The sequence below is a fragment of the Labrus bergylta genome, chromosome 11 (genome assembly GCF_963930695.1).
Source record: "Labrus bergylta chromosome 11, fLabBer1.1, whole genome shotgun sequence".
Taxonomy (NCBI): domain Eukaryota; kingdom Metazoa; phylum Chordata; class Actinopteri; order Labriformes; family Labridae; genus Labrus; species Labrus bergylta.
Genome location: NC_089205.1, coordinates 30,929,903 through 30,947,402, shown reverse-complemented (window position 1 = coordinate 30,947,402; position 17,500 = coordinate 30,929,903). Strand labels below are relative to the sequence as shown.

Genomic DNA, 17,500 nt, shown 5'->3' with positions numbered 1-17,500 from the left:
ATAGCTAATTTCGCTTCACCAATTAAAAAGTTCAAAAGTTGGCACTTCAATTTAGTTTCTTTTCTGTAACGGATTCCACTGATAAAAACAGGACCTGAAAAACAACACCAAGGTCAAGGTCAAGGTCAAGGTCAAGGTCAAGGTCAAGGTCACTCAATAAAGTGCATAAATGTGCCATTTTACCTCCCTCACTGTTCCTCCCAGCGACACCGCTACTCCACACAATTCACCACCTTTCTCTGATTGTTTGTCAGAGCTGCCGCTGTGCGCGACCGCACCACCTTCTGCACTGACAGGCTGCCCTGCAGCGTCCTGTCGCCCCGCAGCGGCCTGTCGCCCCGCAGCGTCCTGTTGCCCTGCAGCGTCCTGTCGCCCTGCAGCGGCCTGTCGACCCTGCAGCGTCCTGTCGCCCTGCAGCGTCCTGTCGACCCTGCAGCGTCCTGTCGCCCTGCAGCGTCCTGTCGCCCCGCAGCGGCCTGTCGCCCCGCAGCGTCCTGTCGCCCCGCAGCGTCCTGTCGCCCCGCAGCGTCCTGTCGACCCTGCAGCGTCCTGTCGCCCCGCAGCGTCCTGTCGCCCCGCAGCGTCCTGTCGACCCTGCAGCGTCCTGTCGCCCCTGCAGCGGCCTGTCGCCCTCTGGACCAGACCCCTGCACCTCCGGGTTCTGCTCCCCCGCGCCGGGCGGAGCCGAGTTGGCCCGTTTAGGACACACTTTAATGCCATGTCCCTCTTCACCACAACTGAAACATTTCATATTTGAGGACGTCACAAACAAAACATAATCAAAATCTTCCACTCGCACATGAAAGTGGATATTAAACTCCTCATGACGGTTAGTTGCCTCCGATGAGAGACAACATGTTTCAACAGAGGATTTACAGCCAGACAAAACTTTTCTAATGGGAGACACCACCTTCCCATGTCTGGACAGCTAGGACAACAGATCCATTCATACGTCCGATCAGCTCTCCCACAGCCAAAGCCACATCCTCCACGCTGCACAGAGAGCTGGCACCCACTTTGATGCCATGCTTCCGTGTCAGCTTGGAAAAAAACCCGCTGTTCACCATGGTGACTGGAGACAACACCTGGCCGGTAAAACCCCCCAAAACCCCCAAAACCCCCAAAACTAAATAAACCCCGACAAACACTCAACTAAACAACTAACACCTACATCTATACAAACAAGAAAAAAGACAGAAAAACTGCAGAAAAACGAGTTCAAACTCTCCTGCTCTTCCACTCACACTCCTCTCACAAGAAGAAGAAGAAGAAGAAGAAGAAGAAGAAGAAGAAGAAGAACCCCCCCCCATTAAGGTGTCACTCATGTTATTTTTACATCATGTTTTATTTGTGGATGTTATCATTAGTATAAAATAAATCTTATAAGAAAAACTTTACTGGCCGGATCCTCCCCCCCCCCCCCCCCCCCCCGTCTGTGTTGCCTACCCCCTGTTGCCATGGTGACCTGGGAGTCACTGAGGCGTCATGACGTGAGCTCTGTCGGAGGTTCTGATCAAACTGTCTCTGTTTGTGGGTTGTGAGGGGGGGTCAGCTTCCGGTCCTCCTCCCCCAGGTCCTGCAGCCTGACGTCCTGCCTCCCTCCTCCCTCCTCCTCCCTCCTCCCTCCTCCCTCCACCCGCCTCCACCCTCCTCCTCCTCCCTCCACCCTCCTCCTCCCTCCTCCCTCCACCCTCCCGCCATGCCGAGCAGACAGAAGCAGCTCCTCTTCTCGCTCTGCGGCCTCCTCGGCTTCTCCTGCGCGCTCACGGCCGCGGTGGCCGCCGGGCTTCCGTTCTGGCTCCGCGGGACCGTGCTATGCCGGACCGGGGCCGACCTCGTCAACGCCACCGGACCGGAACTGGACAAGTTCCTGGGTCAGCTGAGCTACGGGCTCTTTCACGGAGAGAGGGTGAAGGCGTGCGGGCTGGGGGGGCGGCCGTCCCGCTTCTCATGTGAGTGAAACACCTGGACAGGTGTGTTGTTAACTGTGTGTGTGTTACCTGTGGACAGGTGTGTTGTATACTGTGTGTTACCTGTGGACAGGTGTGTTGTTTACTGTGTGTTTTACCTGTGGACAGGTGTGTTGTTTACTGTGTGTTTTACCTGTGGACTGGTGTGTTGTTTACTGTGTGTTACCTGTGGACAGGTGTGTTGTTTACTGTGTGTTTTACCTGTGGACAGGTGTGTTGTTTACTGTGTGTTTTACCTGTGGACAGGTGTGTTGTTTACTGTGTGTGTTACCTGTGGACAGGTGTGTTGTATACTGTGTGTTACCTGTGGACAGGTGTGTTGTATACTGTGTGTTACCTGTGGACTGGTGTGTTGTTTACTGTATGTTTTACCTGTGGACAGGTGTGTTGTATACTGTGTGTTACCTGTGGACAGGTGTGTTGTTTACTGTGTGTGTTACCTGTGGACAGGTGTGTTGTATACTGTGTGTTTTACCTGTGGACTGGTGTGTTGTTTACTGTGTGTTTTACCTGTGGACAGGTGTGTTGTATACTGTGTGTTTTACCTGTGGACAGGTGTGTTGTTTACTGTGTGTTTTACCTATGGACAGGTGTGTTGTTTACTGTGTGTTACCTGTGGACTGGTGTGTTGTTTATGTGTGTTACCTGTGGACTGGTGTGTTGTTTACTGTGTGTTTTACCTATGGACAGGTGTGTTGTTTACTGTGTGTTACCTGTGGACTGGTGTGTTGTTTATGTGTTTTACCTGTGGACTGGTGTGTTGTTTACTGTGTGTTTTACCTGTGGACAGGTGTGTTGTTTACTGTGTGTTTTACCTGTGGACTGGTGTGTTGTTTACTGTGTGTTTTACCTGTGGACAGGTGTGTTGTATACTGTGTGTTTTACCTGTGGACGGGTGTGTTGTATACTGTGTGTTTTACCTGTGGACAGGTGTGTTGTTTACTGTGTTTTACCTGTGGACTGGTGTGTTGTATACTGTGTGTTTTACCTGTGGACGGGTGTGTTGTATACTGTGTGTTTTACCTGTCCACAGGTGTGTTGTATACTGTGTGTTTTACCTGTGGACGGGTGTGTTGTATACTGTGTGTTTTACCTGTGGACAGGTGTGTTGTTTACTGTGTTTTACCTGTGGACTGGTGTGTTGTATACTGTGTGTTTTACCTGTGGACGGGTGTGTTGTATACTGTGTGTTTTACCTGTGGACAGGTGTGTTTAATACTGTGTTTTACCTGTGGACAGGTGTGTTGTATACTGTGTGTTTTACCTGTGGACAGGTGTGTTGTATACTGTGTGTTTTACCTGTGGACAGGTGTGTTGTATACTGTGTGTTTTACCTGTCCACAGGTGTGTTGTATACTGTGTGTTTTACCTGTGGACAGGTGTGTTTAATATTGTGTTTTACCTGTGGACAGGTGTGTTGTATACTGTGTGTTTTACCTGTGGACGGGTGTGTTGTATACTGTGCACCTTTTTTCCAGGTGATGCCCAGGTAAGGTCTCACCTGCTCATTGGTTATTGATGAGCTGTAGTCGCTGAAGGCTGTGAATAATTCAGAGCTTCTGTAAATAGACGTGATCAGGGATGAGTCTTCTTCCTGGGTAACAACATGCTCCTGCATGTCACAGGTTAATATGAAGAGATTTACTCACAGAGTCAGGACTACTTTGGACCTACCTCGTCCGATCCTCTAAACTCACCTGTCCATAAGAGACCCTGAGTGATCACATGACCACCTGTGACCTCAGAGCATTAAAGTCAGGTCAACAAAGAATTTGAAGGGATGTCACAGGGGTGTCACAGGGGTGTCACAGGGGTGTCACAGGGATATTACAGGGATATTACAGGGGTGTCACAGGGGTGTCACAGGGATGTCACAGGGATATTACAGGGATGTCACAGGGGTGTCACAGGGGTGTCACAGGGATATTACAGGGATGTCACAGGGGTGTCACAGGGGTGTCACAGGGATGTCACAGGGATATTACAGGGGTGTCACAGGGGTGTCACAGGGGTGTCACAGGGATATTACAGGGATGTCACAGGGGTGTCACAGGGATGTCACAGGGGTGTCACAGGGATATTACAGGGATGTCACAGGGATGTCACAGGGATATTACAGGGATGTCACAGGGATATTACAGGGATGTCACAGGGGTGTCACAGGGATGTCACAGGGATGTCACAGGGGTGTCACAGGGGTGTCACAGGGGTGTCACAGGGATGTCACAGGGATATTACAGGGATGTCACAGGGATATTACAGGGATGTCACAGGGGTGTCACAGGGATATTACAGGGATATTACAGGGATGTCACAGGGATATTACAGGGATGTCACAGGGGTGTCACAGGGATATTACAGGGATATTACAGGGATGTCACAGGGGTGTCACAGGGATATTACAGGGATGTCACAGGGATATTACAGGGATGTCACAGGGGTGTCACAGGGGTGTCACAGGGATGTCACAGGGATGTCACAGGGATGTCACAGGGGTGTCACAGGGGTGTCACAGGGATGTCACAGGGATGTCACAGGGGTGTCACAGGGGTGTCACAGGGATGTCACAGGGGTGTCACAGGGATGTCACAGGGGTGTCACAGGGGTGTCACAGGGATGTCACAGGGGTGTCACAGGGATGTCACAGGGGTGTCACAGGGATGTCACAGGGATGTCACAGGGATGTCACAGGGGTGTCACAGGGATGTCACAGGGATGTCACAGGGATGTCACAGGGGTGTCACAGGGGTGTCACAGGGATGTCACAGGGATGTCACAGGGATGTCACAGGGGTGTCACAGGGATGTCACAGGGGTGTCACAGGGATGTCACAGGGATGTCACAGGGATGTCACAGGGGTGTCACAGGGGTGTCACAGGGATGTCACAGGGATATTACAGGGATGTCACAGGGATGTCACAGGGGTGTCACAGGGATATTACAGGGGTGTCACAGGGATGTCACAGGGGTGTCACAGGGATGTCACAGGGATGTCACAGGGATGTCACAGGGGTGTCACAGGGATGTCACAGGGATGTCACAGGGGTGTCACAGGGATGTCACAGGGATGTCACAGGGGTGTCACAGGGGTGTCACAGGGGTGTCACAGGGATATTACAGGGATGTCACAGGGGTGTCACAGGGATGTCACAGGGATGTCACAGGGGTGTCACAGGGGTGTCACAGGGATGTCACAGGGGTGTCACAGGGGTGTCACAGGGATGTCACAGGGGTGTCACAGGGATATTACAGGGGTGTCACAGGGGTGTCACAGGGGTGTCACAGGGATATTACAGGGATATTACAGGGGTGTCACAGGGGTGTCACAGGGATGTCACAGGGGTGTCACAGGGATGTCACAGGGATATTACAGGGATGTCACAGGGGTGTCACAGGGATGTCACAGGGGTGTCACAGGGATGTCACAGGGGTGTCACAGGGATATTACAGGGGTGTCACAGGGGTGTCACAGGGGTGTCACAGGGGTGTCACAGGGATATTACAGGGATATTACAGGGGTGTCACAGGGGTGTCACAGGGGTGTCACAGGGGTGTCACAGGGATATTACAGGGATATTACAGGGGTGTCACAGGGGTGTCACAGGGGTGTCACAGGGGTGTCACAGGGGTGTCACAGGGGTGTCACAGGGATGTCACAGGGATATTACAGGGATATTACAGGGGTGTCACAGGGATGTCACAGGGATGTCACAGGGATGTCACAGGGATATTACAGGGGTGTCACAGGGATGTCACAGGGGTGTCACAGGGGTGTCACAGGGGTGTCACAGGGGTGTCACAGGGATATTACAGGGGTGTCACAGGGGTGTCACAGGGATATTACAGGGGTGTCACAGGGGTGTCACAGGGATATTACAGGGATGTCACAGGGGTGTCACAGGGATGTCACAGGGATGTCACAGGGGTGTCACAGGGATGTCACAGGGATGTCACAGGGGTGTCACAGGGATGTCACAGGGATGTCACAGGGGTGTCACAGGGGTGTCACAGGGGTGTCACAGGGATATTACAGGGGTGTCACAGGGGTGTCACAGGGATATTACAGGGGTGTCACAGGGGTGTCACAGGGATGTCACAGGGGTGTCACAGGGGTGTCACAGGGGTGTCACAGGGATATTACAGGGGTGTCACAGGGGTGTCACAGGGATATTACAGGGGTGTCACAGGGGTGTCACAGGGATATTACAGGGATGTCACAGGGGTGTCACAGGGATGTCACAGGGATGTCACAGGGGTGTCACAGGGATGTCACAGGGATGTCACAGGGGTGTCACAGGGATATTACAGGGGTGTCACAGGGGTGTCACAGGGATATTACAGGGATGTCACAGGGGTGTCACAGGGATATTACAGGGGTGTCACAGGGGTGTCACAGGGATATTACAGGGATATTACAGGGATATTACAGGGGTGTCACAGGGGTGTCACAGGGGTGTCACAGGGATATTACAGGGGTGTCACAGGGGTGTCACAGGGGTGTCACAGGGATATTACAGGGATGTCACAGGGGTGTCACAGGGATATTACAGGGGTGTCACAGGGGTGTCACAGGGATATTACAGGGATATTACAGGGATATTACAGGGGTGTCACAGGGGTGTCACAGGGGTGTCACAGGGATATTACAGGGGTGTCACAGGGATGTCACAGGGATGTCACAGGGATGTCACAGGGATGTCACAGGGGTGTCACAGGGGTGTCACAGGGATATTACAGGGATGTCACAGGGGTGTCACAGGGATGTCACAGGGGTGTCACACAGATTCAGATGGATATATTGGTGTCAGGTGATTGATTTGACACCTGAGACGTTAGCAGATGGTTCATTTGAGCAGTTTGTTTTAGATCAGACCTCCTTGTGCATAAAGTTCTCTGGTCACTGCTCCACCATGAAGGGGACAGAGGATGAGTTCTGTGGAACAGAGAGTGATCACATGACCATGAAGGGGACAGAGGATGAGTTCTGTGGAACAGTGAGGGTTTTGTGTGATGAGGCTGAAGGACCAATCAGAGAGCAGAGTGTCTGAATTAACGAGAGCAGCCGAGCTTCACTAACGAACTTCTGCCTGAGTGATCAGAACGAAGCCGGAACAAAGCTGCTCTGTGTGTGTGTGTGTGTGTGTGTGTGTGTGTGTGTGTGTGTGTGTGTGTGTGTGTGTGTGTGTGTGTGTGTGTGTGTGTGTGTGTGTGTGTGTGTGTGTGTCTGTGTCTGTGTCTGTGTGTGTGTGTGTGTGTGTGTGTGTGTGTGTGTCTGTCTCTCCTCTTACCAGTCTCAACTCTCTCCTGTCTCACCTCTCTCCTGTCTCATCTCTCACCTGTCTCCTCTCACCTGTCTCACCTGTCTCACCTGTCTCCTGTCTCACCTGTCTCATCTCTTACCTGTCTCCTCTGTCACCTGTCTCACCTCTCTCCTGTCTCACCTGTCTCATGTCTCACCTCTCACCTCTCTCACCTGTCTCACCTCTCTCCTGTCTCACCTCTCTCCTGTCTCATGTCTCACCTCTCACCTGTCTCACCTCTCACCTGTTTCACCTGTCTCATCTCCTACCTGTCTCACCTGTCTCACCTCTCACCTGTCTCACCTGTCTCACCTGTCTCATCTCCTACCTGTCTCATGTCTCACCTCTCTCCTGTCTCACCTGTCTCACCTGTCTCACCTCTCACCTCTCACCTGTCTCACCTGTCTCATCTCCTACCTGTCTCATGTCTCACCTCTCACCTGTCTCACCTCTCTCCTGTCTCACCTGTCTCACCTCTCTCCTGTCTCACCTGTCTCACCTCTCACCTGTCTCACCTGTCTCATCTCCTACCTGTCTCACCTGTCTCCTCTCTCACCTGTCTCACCTCTCTCCTGTCTCACCTTTCTCCTGTCTCATCTCTCACCTGTCTCACCTCTTACCTGTCTCCTCTGTCACCTGTCTCACCTGTCTCACCTCTCTCCTGTCTCATGTCTCACCTCTCACCTGTTTCACCTGTCTCATGTCTCACCTTTCACCTGTCTCACCTGTCTCACCTGTCTCATCTCCTACCTGTCTCACCTGTCTCCTCTCTCACCTGTCTCACCTCTCACCTGTCTCTCTCTCAGTCTTCCCTGACCTGCTGAGCGCCGTCCCGTCCGGCCTCCACGTGTCCGTTATCTTCTTCTGTGGTGTCGTCATCCTCTTCTCGTCCGTGGCGACCGGCTTCTTCTTCTTCAACGCGTTTGGCCGTCCGTACGAGACGCTGCAAGGCCCCATGGGACTTTACCTGTGGACCTTCATAAGCTGTGAGAAGCCCCTCCCCTCCTCGGCTGACCCAGTGCATTGTGGGAAACCAGCCAGTTGAATCTAAGCATTAGAGAGTAGGTGTTGTGGGCGGAGCTTCATGCTGTGTGTGTCCTCAGGTGTGTGCAGCTGCGTGGTGATGATCCTGTTCGTGTCGGAGGTGAAGCTGCATCACCTGTCGGATCGCATCGTCAACTTCAACGAGGTCAACTTTGAGTTCCAGACGTACAGAGAGAACTACGACCGCTGCTTCTGGCTCTACGTCCTCGTCTTCTTCCTGCACGTCGCCAACCTCCTGCTGACACGCCTCGCCGGGGTCCGCTTCCCCTTCCACCAGAGTAAAGAGGCGGAGCTTGGTGGGGGGGCGGCCGACCTCATGTACTGATGACCTGAAGGACCACGAGACTGTGGAGGAATCAACAAAAACAATAAACGCATCACTTCCTGTGTGGGAGGAGGTGAAACATGCATCACTTCCTGTGTGGGAGGAGCTGAAACATGCATCACTTCCTGTGTGGGAGGAGCTGAAACAAGAGGTTTATGTAGTTGACGTGGTGAGGTCACAGAGATAAAGATGTTTATTTAGACTTACAGTCACTTCCTGTTTATAAACATGTTGTCAACGAAGAAAATAAACAACTTTTCATGGTAAACATGCTTTCATACGTTTATGTGGCGTTCTCGAGTCTAGTTTTATTGGAGCCAGAAGTGACCATATTTGGTTAGAGGGTGGAGCCGACGTGTAATCATAATGATTCTAAAACATGGTGACTCACATCAGCTGATCACAGAAACCTCCAGCGTCCAATAATAAAGATCATGCAAAGTGCAGTTCCTCAATTGTCCACTAGTGGCTGTTGAAGAATACAAGTTATTCATTATTAGGGGCGTGGTCTCTTTGACTGACAGGTGGGTATGTTGTATCTGTTGTATGCAGATTTGGGGACATTCAAACCTTCAAAATGTCCTTTTATTGGACAGCAACAATAATAAGAATTCCTTGCATTGCGATAGGGTCCTCGCTTCGAGGTCAGTGCTCGGCCCCCATAACTGCAGCTGACCCACTGAGTTAATTGAGGGGACACCTAGCAGACAGCTAGCAGCTCCCACCTGTCACTCAAAGAGGCCACGCCCCTTAATTCTACATCCCTTTAAGCCTTAATATAATGTAAACAGGTGAGTTATATAAACATTCAGCCCGAACACTTGAAGAGAGAAATGAGCTCTAGAGACCCAAACTGTTTTTATACCAGGATGTAAACATGTTTATTTTAACATAGAGCTCTATGGGGACTGACTCACTGCCGGAGACAGACTCTAGTGGACACTGGAGGAACTGCAGCTGTAAAGTTAAACATTTTAACATGGGGCTCTATGGGGACTGACTCACTGCCGGAGACAGACTCTAGTGGACACTGGAGGAACTGCAGCTGTAAAGTTAAACATTTTAACATAGAGCTCTATGAGGACTGACTCACTGCAGGAGACAGACTCTGCACTTTTTCTTCAATCCATGGGTGTTTGAGCAGAACACAGGTTTCTTAGTATCAGCATGCTCAATGCTGCCAGTGGTGGCCAGATGGTGTACTACGACTGACAGCAGACAACCATTAAATCACTAAATACAGTCCAGCATCACGTCCAGCTCTGTTAATGATGTTATGATGTTATATGTTATTATTTGAATTTCCCTCGGGATCAATAAAGAATCATCTATCATCTATCTTGTGCTCTTTATGGCCCTTCAGAATAAAAGCTTCAGATCCACTGTAGTCTACCTGTTGAGCAGCAGGTGAACAGAGGTGCTAACACCTGTTTTCAGCAGGGGGCGGAGTCAAAGACATGTTACAAAGAGAGAGTTGGACTCAGATCGATCAGCTGACAGAGGTGTGACATCATGACCTGGAGCAGAGTCAGATTTCCCCTCCCCTGAAGATGGTCTGGATCTGGACTCTGAAAAAGGCAGCAGCAGGTCTTCTCCCCCCTGCAGTGACATCAACACCGTCCGTCCGTCTCACCTGGACGTGCTGATGGCTCAGAGTGAATTAAACCGATCTGAGGAAACGACCACCGAGGGGGGGGCAGTGTCGTGTTGTCTCATTGTTTGTTTAATGGTGGTGTCCTGTTCAAAAGGACAACAATTAAAGTCCAAAATTTCATCCTCCTACTGAGACCAGCTGCCTTAAAGCTTCCTGTGCACTATAAAACAGATTCTAATAACTGTGTAAAAATCACTCTGTATTCACTGTATAAATCACTCTGTATTCACTGTGTAAAATCACTCTGTATTCACTGTAAAACAGATTCTAAGAACTGTGTAAAAATCACTCTGTATTCACTGTATAAATCACTCTGTCTTCACTGTATGAATCATTCTGTATTCACTGTATAAATCACTCTGTGTTCACTGTATAAATCACTCTGTATTCACTGTGTAAAATCACTCTGTCTTCACTGTATAAATCACTCTGTATTCACTGTAAAAAAGTCACTCTGTGTTCACTGTATGAATCATTCTGTATTCACTGTATAAATCACTCTGTCTTCACTGTATAAATCATTCTGTATTCACTGTAAAAAAGTCACTCTGTGTTCACTGTATAAATCATTCTGTATTCACTGTATAAATCATTCTGTATTCACTGTATAAATCACTCTGTCTTCACTGTATAAATCACTCTGTCTTCACTGTATAAATCACTCTGTATTCACTGTATAAATCATTCTGTATTCACTGTATAAATCACTCTGTCTTCACTGTATAAATCACTTTGTATTCACTGTATAAATCATTCTGTATTCACTGTATAAATCATTCTGTATTCACTGTATAAATCACTCTGTGTTCACTGTATAAATCATTCTGTATTCACTGTATAAATCACTCTGTCTTCACTGTATAAATCATTCTGTATTCACTGTAAAAAAGTCAATCTGTGTTCACTGTATAAATCATTCTGTATTCACTGTATAAATCACTCTGTCTTCACTGTATAAATCATTCTGTATTCACTGTACAAATCACTCTGTCTTCACTGTATAAATCACTCTGTCTTCACTGTATAAATCATTCCGTATTCACTGTAAAAAAGTCACTCTGTGTTCACTGTATAAATCATTCTGTATTCACTGTATAAATCACTCTGTATTCACTGTATAAATCATTCTGTATTCACTGTATAAATCACTCTGTATTCACTGTATAAATCACTCTGTCTTCACTGTATAAATCATTCTGTGTTCACTGTATAAATCACTCTGTCTTCAATGTATAAATCATTCTGTGTTCACTGTATAAATCATTCTGTATTCACTGTATAAATCACTCTGTATTCACTGTATAAATCATTCTGTATTCACTGTATAAATCACTCTGTCTTCACTGTATAAATCATTCTGTATTCACTGTATAAATCATTCTGTATTCACTGTATAAATCACTCTGTATTCACTGTATAAATCATTCTGTATTCACTGTATAAATCACTCTGTCTTCATTGTATAAATCACTCTGTCTTCACTGTATAAATCACTCTGTATTCACTGTATAAATCACTCTGTGTTCACTGTAAAAAAGTCACTCTGTGTTCACTGTATAAATCATTCTGTGTTCACTGTATAAATCATTCTGTGTTCACTGTATGAATCATTCTGTATTCACTGTATAAATCACTCTGTATTCACTGTATAAATCATTCTGTATTCACTGTATAAATCACTCTGTCTTCACTGTATAAATCATTCTGTATTCACTGTATAAATCATTCTGTATTCACTGTATAAATCACTCTGTCTTCACTGTATAAATCATTCTGTATTCACTGTATAAATCATTCTGTATTCACTGTATAAATCACTCTGTATTCACTGTATAAATCATTCTGTATTCACTGTATAAATCACTCTGTCTTCATTGTATAAATCACTCTGTCTTCACTGTATAAATCACTCTGTATTCACTGTATAAATCACTCTGTGTTCACTGTAAAAAAGTCACTCTGTGTTCACTGTATAAATCATTCTGTGTTCACTGTATAAATCATTCTGTGTTCACTGTATAAATCATTCTGTATTCACTGTATAAATCACTCTGTATTCACTGTATAAATCATTCTGTATTCACTGTATAAATCACTCTGTCTTCACTGTATAAATCACTCTGTCTTCACTGTATAAATCATTCTGTATTCACTGTATAAATCACTCTGTATTCACTGTATAAATCATTCTGTATTCACTGTATAAATCACTCTGTCTTCATTGTATAAATCACTCTGTCTTCACTGTATAAATCACTCTGTATTCACTGTATAAATCACTCTGTGTTCACTGTAAAAAAGTCACTCTGTGTTCACTGTATAAATCACTCTGTATTCACTGTATAAATCACTCTGTATTCACTGTATAAATCATTCTGTATTCACTGTATAAATCACTCTGTATTCACTGTATAAATCACTCTGTCTTCACTGTATAAATCACTCTGTCTTCACTGTATAAATCACTCTATTCACTGTATAAATCATTCTGTATTCACTGTATAAATCACTCTGTATTCACTGTATAAATCACTCTGTATTCACTGTATAAATCACTCTGTCTTCACTGTAAAAAAGTCACTCTGTGTTCACTGTATAAATCACTCTGTCTTCACTGTATAAATCACTCTGTCTTCACTGTATAAATCATTCTGTATTCACTGTATAAATCACTCTGTATTCACTGTATAAATCACTCTGTATTCACTGTATAAATCACTCTGTATTCACTGTAAAAAAGTCACTCTGTGTTCACTGTATAAATCATTCTGTATTCACTGTATAAATCATTCTGTATTCACTGTATAAATCACTCTGTCTTCACTGTATAAATCATTCTGTATTCACTGTATAAATCACTCTGTCTTCACTGTAAAAAAGTCATTCTGTATTCACTGTATAAATCACTCTGTCTTCACTGTATAAATCATTCTGTATTCACTGTATAAATCACTCTGTCTTCACTGTATAAATCATTCTGTATTCACTGTATAAATCACTCTGTATTCACTGTGAAAAAGTCACTCTGTGTTCACTGTATAAATCATTCTGTGTTCACTGTATAAATCACTCTGTATTCACTGTATAAATCACTCTGTATTCACTGTATAAATCATTCTGTATTCACTGTATAACTCATTCTGTATTCACTGTATAAATCACTCTGTCTTCACTGTAAAAAAGTCACTCTGTGTTCACTGTATAAATCACTCTGTCTTCACTGTATAAATCACTCTGTATTCACTGTATAAATCATTCTGTATTCACTGTATAAATTACTCTGTATTCACTGTATAAATCATTCTGTATTCACTGTATAAATCACTCTGTATTCACTGTATAAATCATTCTGTATTCACTGTATAAATCACTCTGTATTCACTGTATAAATCATTCTGTATTCACTGTATAAATCACTCTGTATTCACTGTATAAATCATTCTGTATTCACTGTATAAATCACTCTGTATTCACTGTATAAATCACTCTGTCTTCACTGTATAAATCATTCTGTGTTCACTGTATAAATCACTCTGTCTTCACTGTATAAATCATTCTGTGTTCACTGTATAAATCATTCTGTATTCACTGTATAAATCACTCTGTATTCACTGTATAAATCATTCTGTATTCACTGTATAAATCACTCTGTCTTCACTGTATAAATCATTCTGTATTCACTGTATAAATCATTCTGTATTCACTGTATAAATCACTCTGTATTCACTGTATAAATCATTCTGTATTCACTGTATAAATCACTCTGTCTTCATTGTATAAATCACTCTGTCTTCACTGTATAAATCACTCTGTATTCACTGTATAAATCACTCTGTGTTCACTGTAAAAAAGTCACTCTGTGTTCACTGTATAAATCATTCTGTGTTCACTGTATAAATCATTCTGTGTTCACTGTATAAATCATTCTGTATTCACTGTATAAATCACTCTGTATTCACTGTATAAATCATTCTGTATTCACTGTATAAATCACTCTGTCTTCACTGTATAAATCATTCTGTATTCACTGTATAAATCATTCTGTATTCACTGTATAAATCACTCTGTCTTCATTGTATAAATCACTCTGTCTTCACTGTATAAATCACTCTGTATTCACTGTATAAATCACTCTGTGTTCACTGTAAAAAAGTCACTCTGTGTTCACTGTATAAATCATTCTGTGTTCACTGTATAAATCATTCTGTGTTCACTGTATAAATCATTCTGTATTCACTGTATAAATCACTCTGTATTCACTGTATAAATCATTCTGTATTCACTGTATAAATCACTCTGTCTTCACTGTATAAATCATTCTGTATTCACTGTATAAATCATTCTGTATTCACTGTATAAATCACTCTGTCTTCACTGTATAAATCATTCTGTATTCACTGTATAAATCATTCTGTATTCACTGTATAAATCACTCTGTATTCACTGTATAAATCATTCTGTATTCACTGTATAAATCACTCTGTCTTCATTGTATAAATCACTCTGTCTTCACTGTATAAATCACTCTGTATTCACTGTATAAATCATTCTGTATTCACTGTATAAATCACTCTGTATTCACTGTATAAATCATTCTGTATTCACTGTATAAATCACTCTGTCTTCATTGTATAAATCACTCTGTCTTCACTGTATAAATCACTCTGTATTCACTGTATAAATCACTCTGTGTTCACTGTAAAAAAGTCACTCTGTGTTCACTGTATAAATCACTCTGTATTCACTGTATAAATCACTCTGTATTCACTGTATAAATCATTCTGTATTCACTGTATAAATCACTCTGTATTCACTGTATAAATCACTCTGTCTTCACTGTATAAATCACTCTGTCTTCACTGTATAAATCACTCTATTCACTGTATAAATCATTCTGTATTCACTGTATAAATCACTCTGTATTCACTGTATAAATCACTCTGTATTCACTGTATAAATCACTCTGTCTTCACTGTAAAAAAGTCACTCTGTGTTCACTGTATAAATCACTCTGTCTTCACTGTATAAATCACTCTGTCTTCACTGTATAAATCATTCTGTATTCACTGTATAAATCACTCTGTATTCACTGTATAAATCACTCTGTATTCACTGTATAAATCACTCTGTCTTCACTGTAAAAAAGTCACTCTGTGTTCACTGTATAAATCACTCTGTCTTCACTGTATAAATCACTCTGTCTTCACTGTATAAATCATTCTGTATTCACTGTATAAATCACTCTGTATTCACTGTATAAATCATTCTGTATTCACTGTATAAATCACTCTGTATTCACTGTAAAAAAGTCACTCTGTGTTCACTGTATAAATCACTCTGTATTCACTGTATAAATCACTCTGTATTCACTGTATAAATCATTCTGTATTCACTGTATAAATCACTCTGTATTCACTGTATAAATCACTCTGTCTTCACTGTATAAATCACTCTGTCTTCACTGTATAAATCACTCTATTCACTGTATAAATCATTCTGTATTCACTGTATAAATCACTCTGTATTCACTGTATAAATCACTCTGTATTCACTGTATAAATCACTCTGTCTTCACTGTAAAAAAGTCACTCTGTGTTCACTGTATAAATCACTCTGTCTTCACTGTATAAATCACTCTGTCTTCACTGTATAAATCATTCTGTATTCACTGTATAAATCACTCTGTATTCACTGTATAAATCACTCTGTATTCACTGTATAAATCACTCTGTATTCACTGTAAAAAAGTCACTCTGTGTTCACTGTATAAATCATTCTGTATTCACTGTATAAATCATTCTGTATTCACTGTATAAATCACTCTGTCTTCACTGTATAAATCATTCTGTATTCACTGTATAAATCACTCTGTCTTCACTGTAAAAAAGTCATTCTGTATTCACTGTATAAATCACTCTGTCTTCACTGTATAAATCATTCTGTATTCACTGTATAAATCACTCTGTCTTCACTGTATAAATCATTCTGTATTCACTGTATAAATCACTCTGTATTCACTGTGAAAAAGTCACTCTGTGTTCACTGTATAAATCATTCTGTGTTCACTGTATAAATCACTCTGTATTCACTGTATAAATCACTCTGTATTCACTGTATAAATCATTCTGTATTCACTGTATAACTCATTCTGTATTCACTGTATAAATCACTCTGTCTTCACTGTAAAAAAGTCACTCTGTGTTCACTGTATAAATCACTCTGTCTTCACTGTATAAATCACTCTGTATTCACTGTATAAATCATTCTGTATTCACTGTATAAATTACTCTGTATTCACTGTATAAATCATTCTGTATTCACTGTATAAATCACTCTGTATTCACTGTATAAATCATTCTGTATTCACTGTATAAATCACTCTGTATTCACTGTATAAATCATTCTGTATTCACTGTATAAATCACTCTGTCTTCATTGTATAAATCACTCTGTCTTCACTGTATAAATCACTCTGTATTCACTGTATAAATCACTCTGTGTTCACTGTAAAAAAGTCACTCTGTGTTCACTGTATAAATCATTCTGTGTTCACTGTATAAATCATTCTGTGTTCACTGTATAAATCATTCTGTATTCACTGTATAAATCACTCTGTATTCACTGTATAAATCATTCTGTATTCACTGTATAAATCACTCTGTCTTCACTGTATAAATCATTCTGTATTCACTGTATAAATCATTCTGTATTCACTGTATAAATCACTCTGTCTTCATTGTATAAATCACTCTGTCTTCACTGTATAAATCACTCTGTATTCACTGTATAAATCACTCTGTGTTCACTGTAAAAAAGTCACTCTGTGTTCACTGTATAAATCATTCTGTGTTCACTGTATAAATCATTCTGTGTTCACTGTATAAATCATTCTGTATTCACTGTATAAATCACTCTGTATTCACTGTATAAATCATTCTGTATTCACTGTATAAATCACTCTGTCTTCACTGTATAAATCATTCTGTATTCACTGTATAAATCATTCTGTATTCACTGTATAAATCACTCTGTCTTCACTGTATAAATCATTCTGTATTCACTGTATAAATCATTCTGTATTCACTGTATAAATCACTCTGTATTCACTGTATAAATCATTCTGTATTCACTGTATAAATCACTCTGTCTTCATTGTATAAATCACTCTGTCTTCACTGTATAAATCACTCTGTATTCACTGTATAAA

At 43.0% G+C, this 17,500-nt stretch overlaps 1 protein-coding gene across 1 annotated transcript; it reads left to right on the top strand.

Moving 5' to 3' along the window:
- The first annotated feature begins 1,667 nt into the window (after positions 1-1,667).
- clrn1 (clarin 1) lies at positions 1,668-8,907 on the top strand. The gene is made up of 3 exons (XM_020660154.3): positions 1,668-1,952; positions 8,077-8,256; positions 8,374-8,907. The coding sequence occupies exons 1-3, from the start codon at positions 1,700-1,702 to the stop codon at positions 8,637-8,639; spliced, it is 699 nt and encodes a 232-aa protein (XP_020515810.1). The 5' UTR covers positions 1,668-1,699; the 3' UTR covers positions 8,640-8,907.
- Positions 8,908-17,500: the final 8,593 nt, after the last annotated feature.

Excerpts from the sequence above, each read along its gene's own strand:
- clrn1 (XM_020660154.3), top strand. The coding sequence starts at position 1,700 with ATGCCGAGCAGACAGAAGCAGCTCCTCTTCTCGCTCTGCGGCCTCCTC. Across the intron at positions 1,953-8,076 it reads GCGGCCGTCCCGCTTCTCAT|TCTTCCCTGACCTGCTGAGC; the intron begins GTGAGTGAAACA and ends TCTCTCTCTCAG. Across the intron at positions 8,257-8,373 it reads CCTGTGGACCTTCATAAGCT|GTGTGTGCAGCTGCGTGGTG; the intron begins GTGAGAAGCCCC and ends GTGTGTCCTCAG.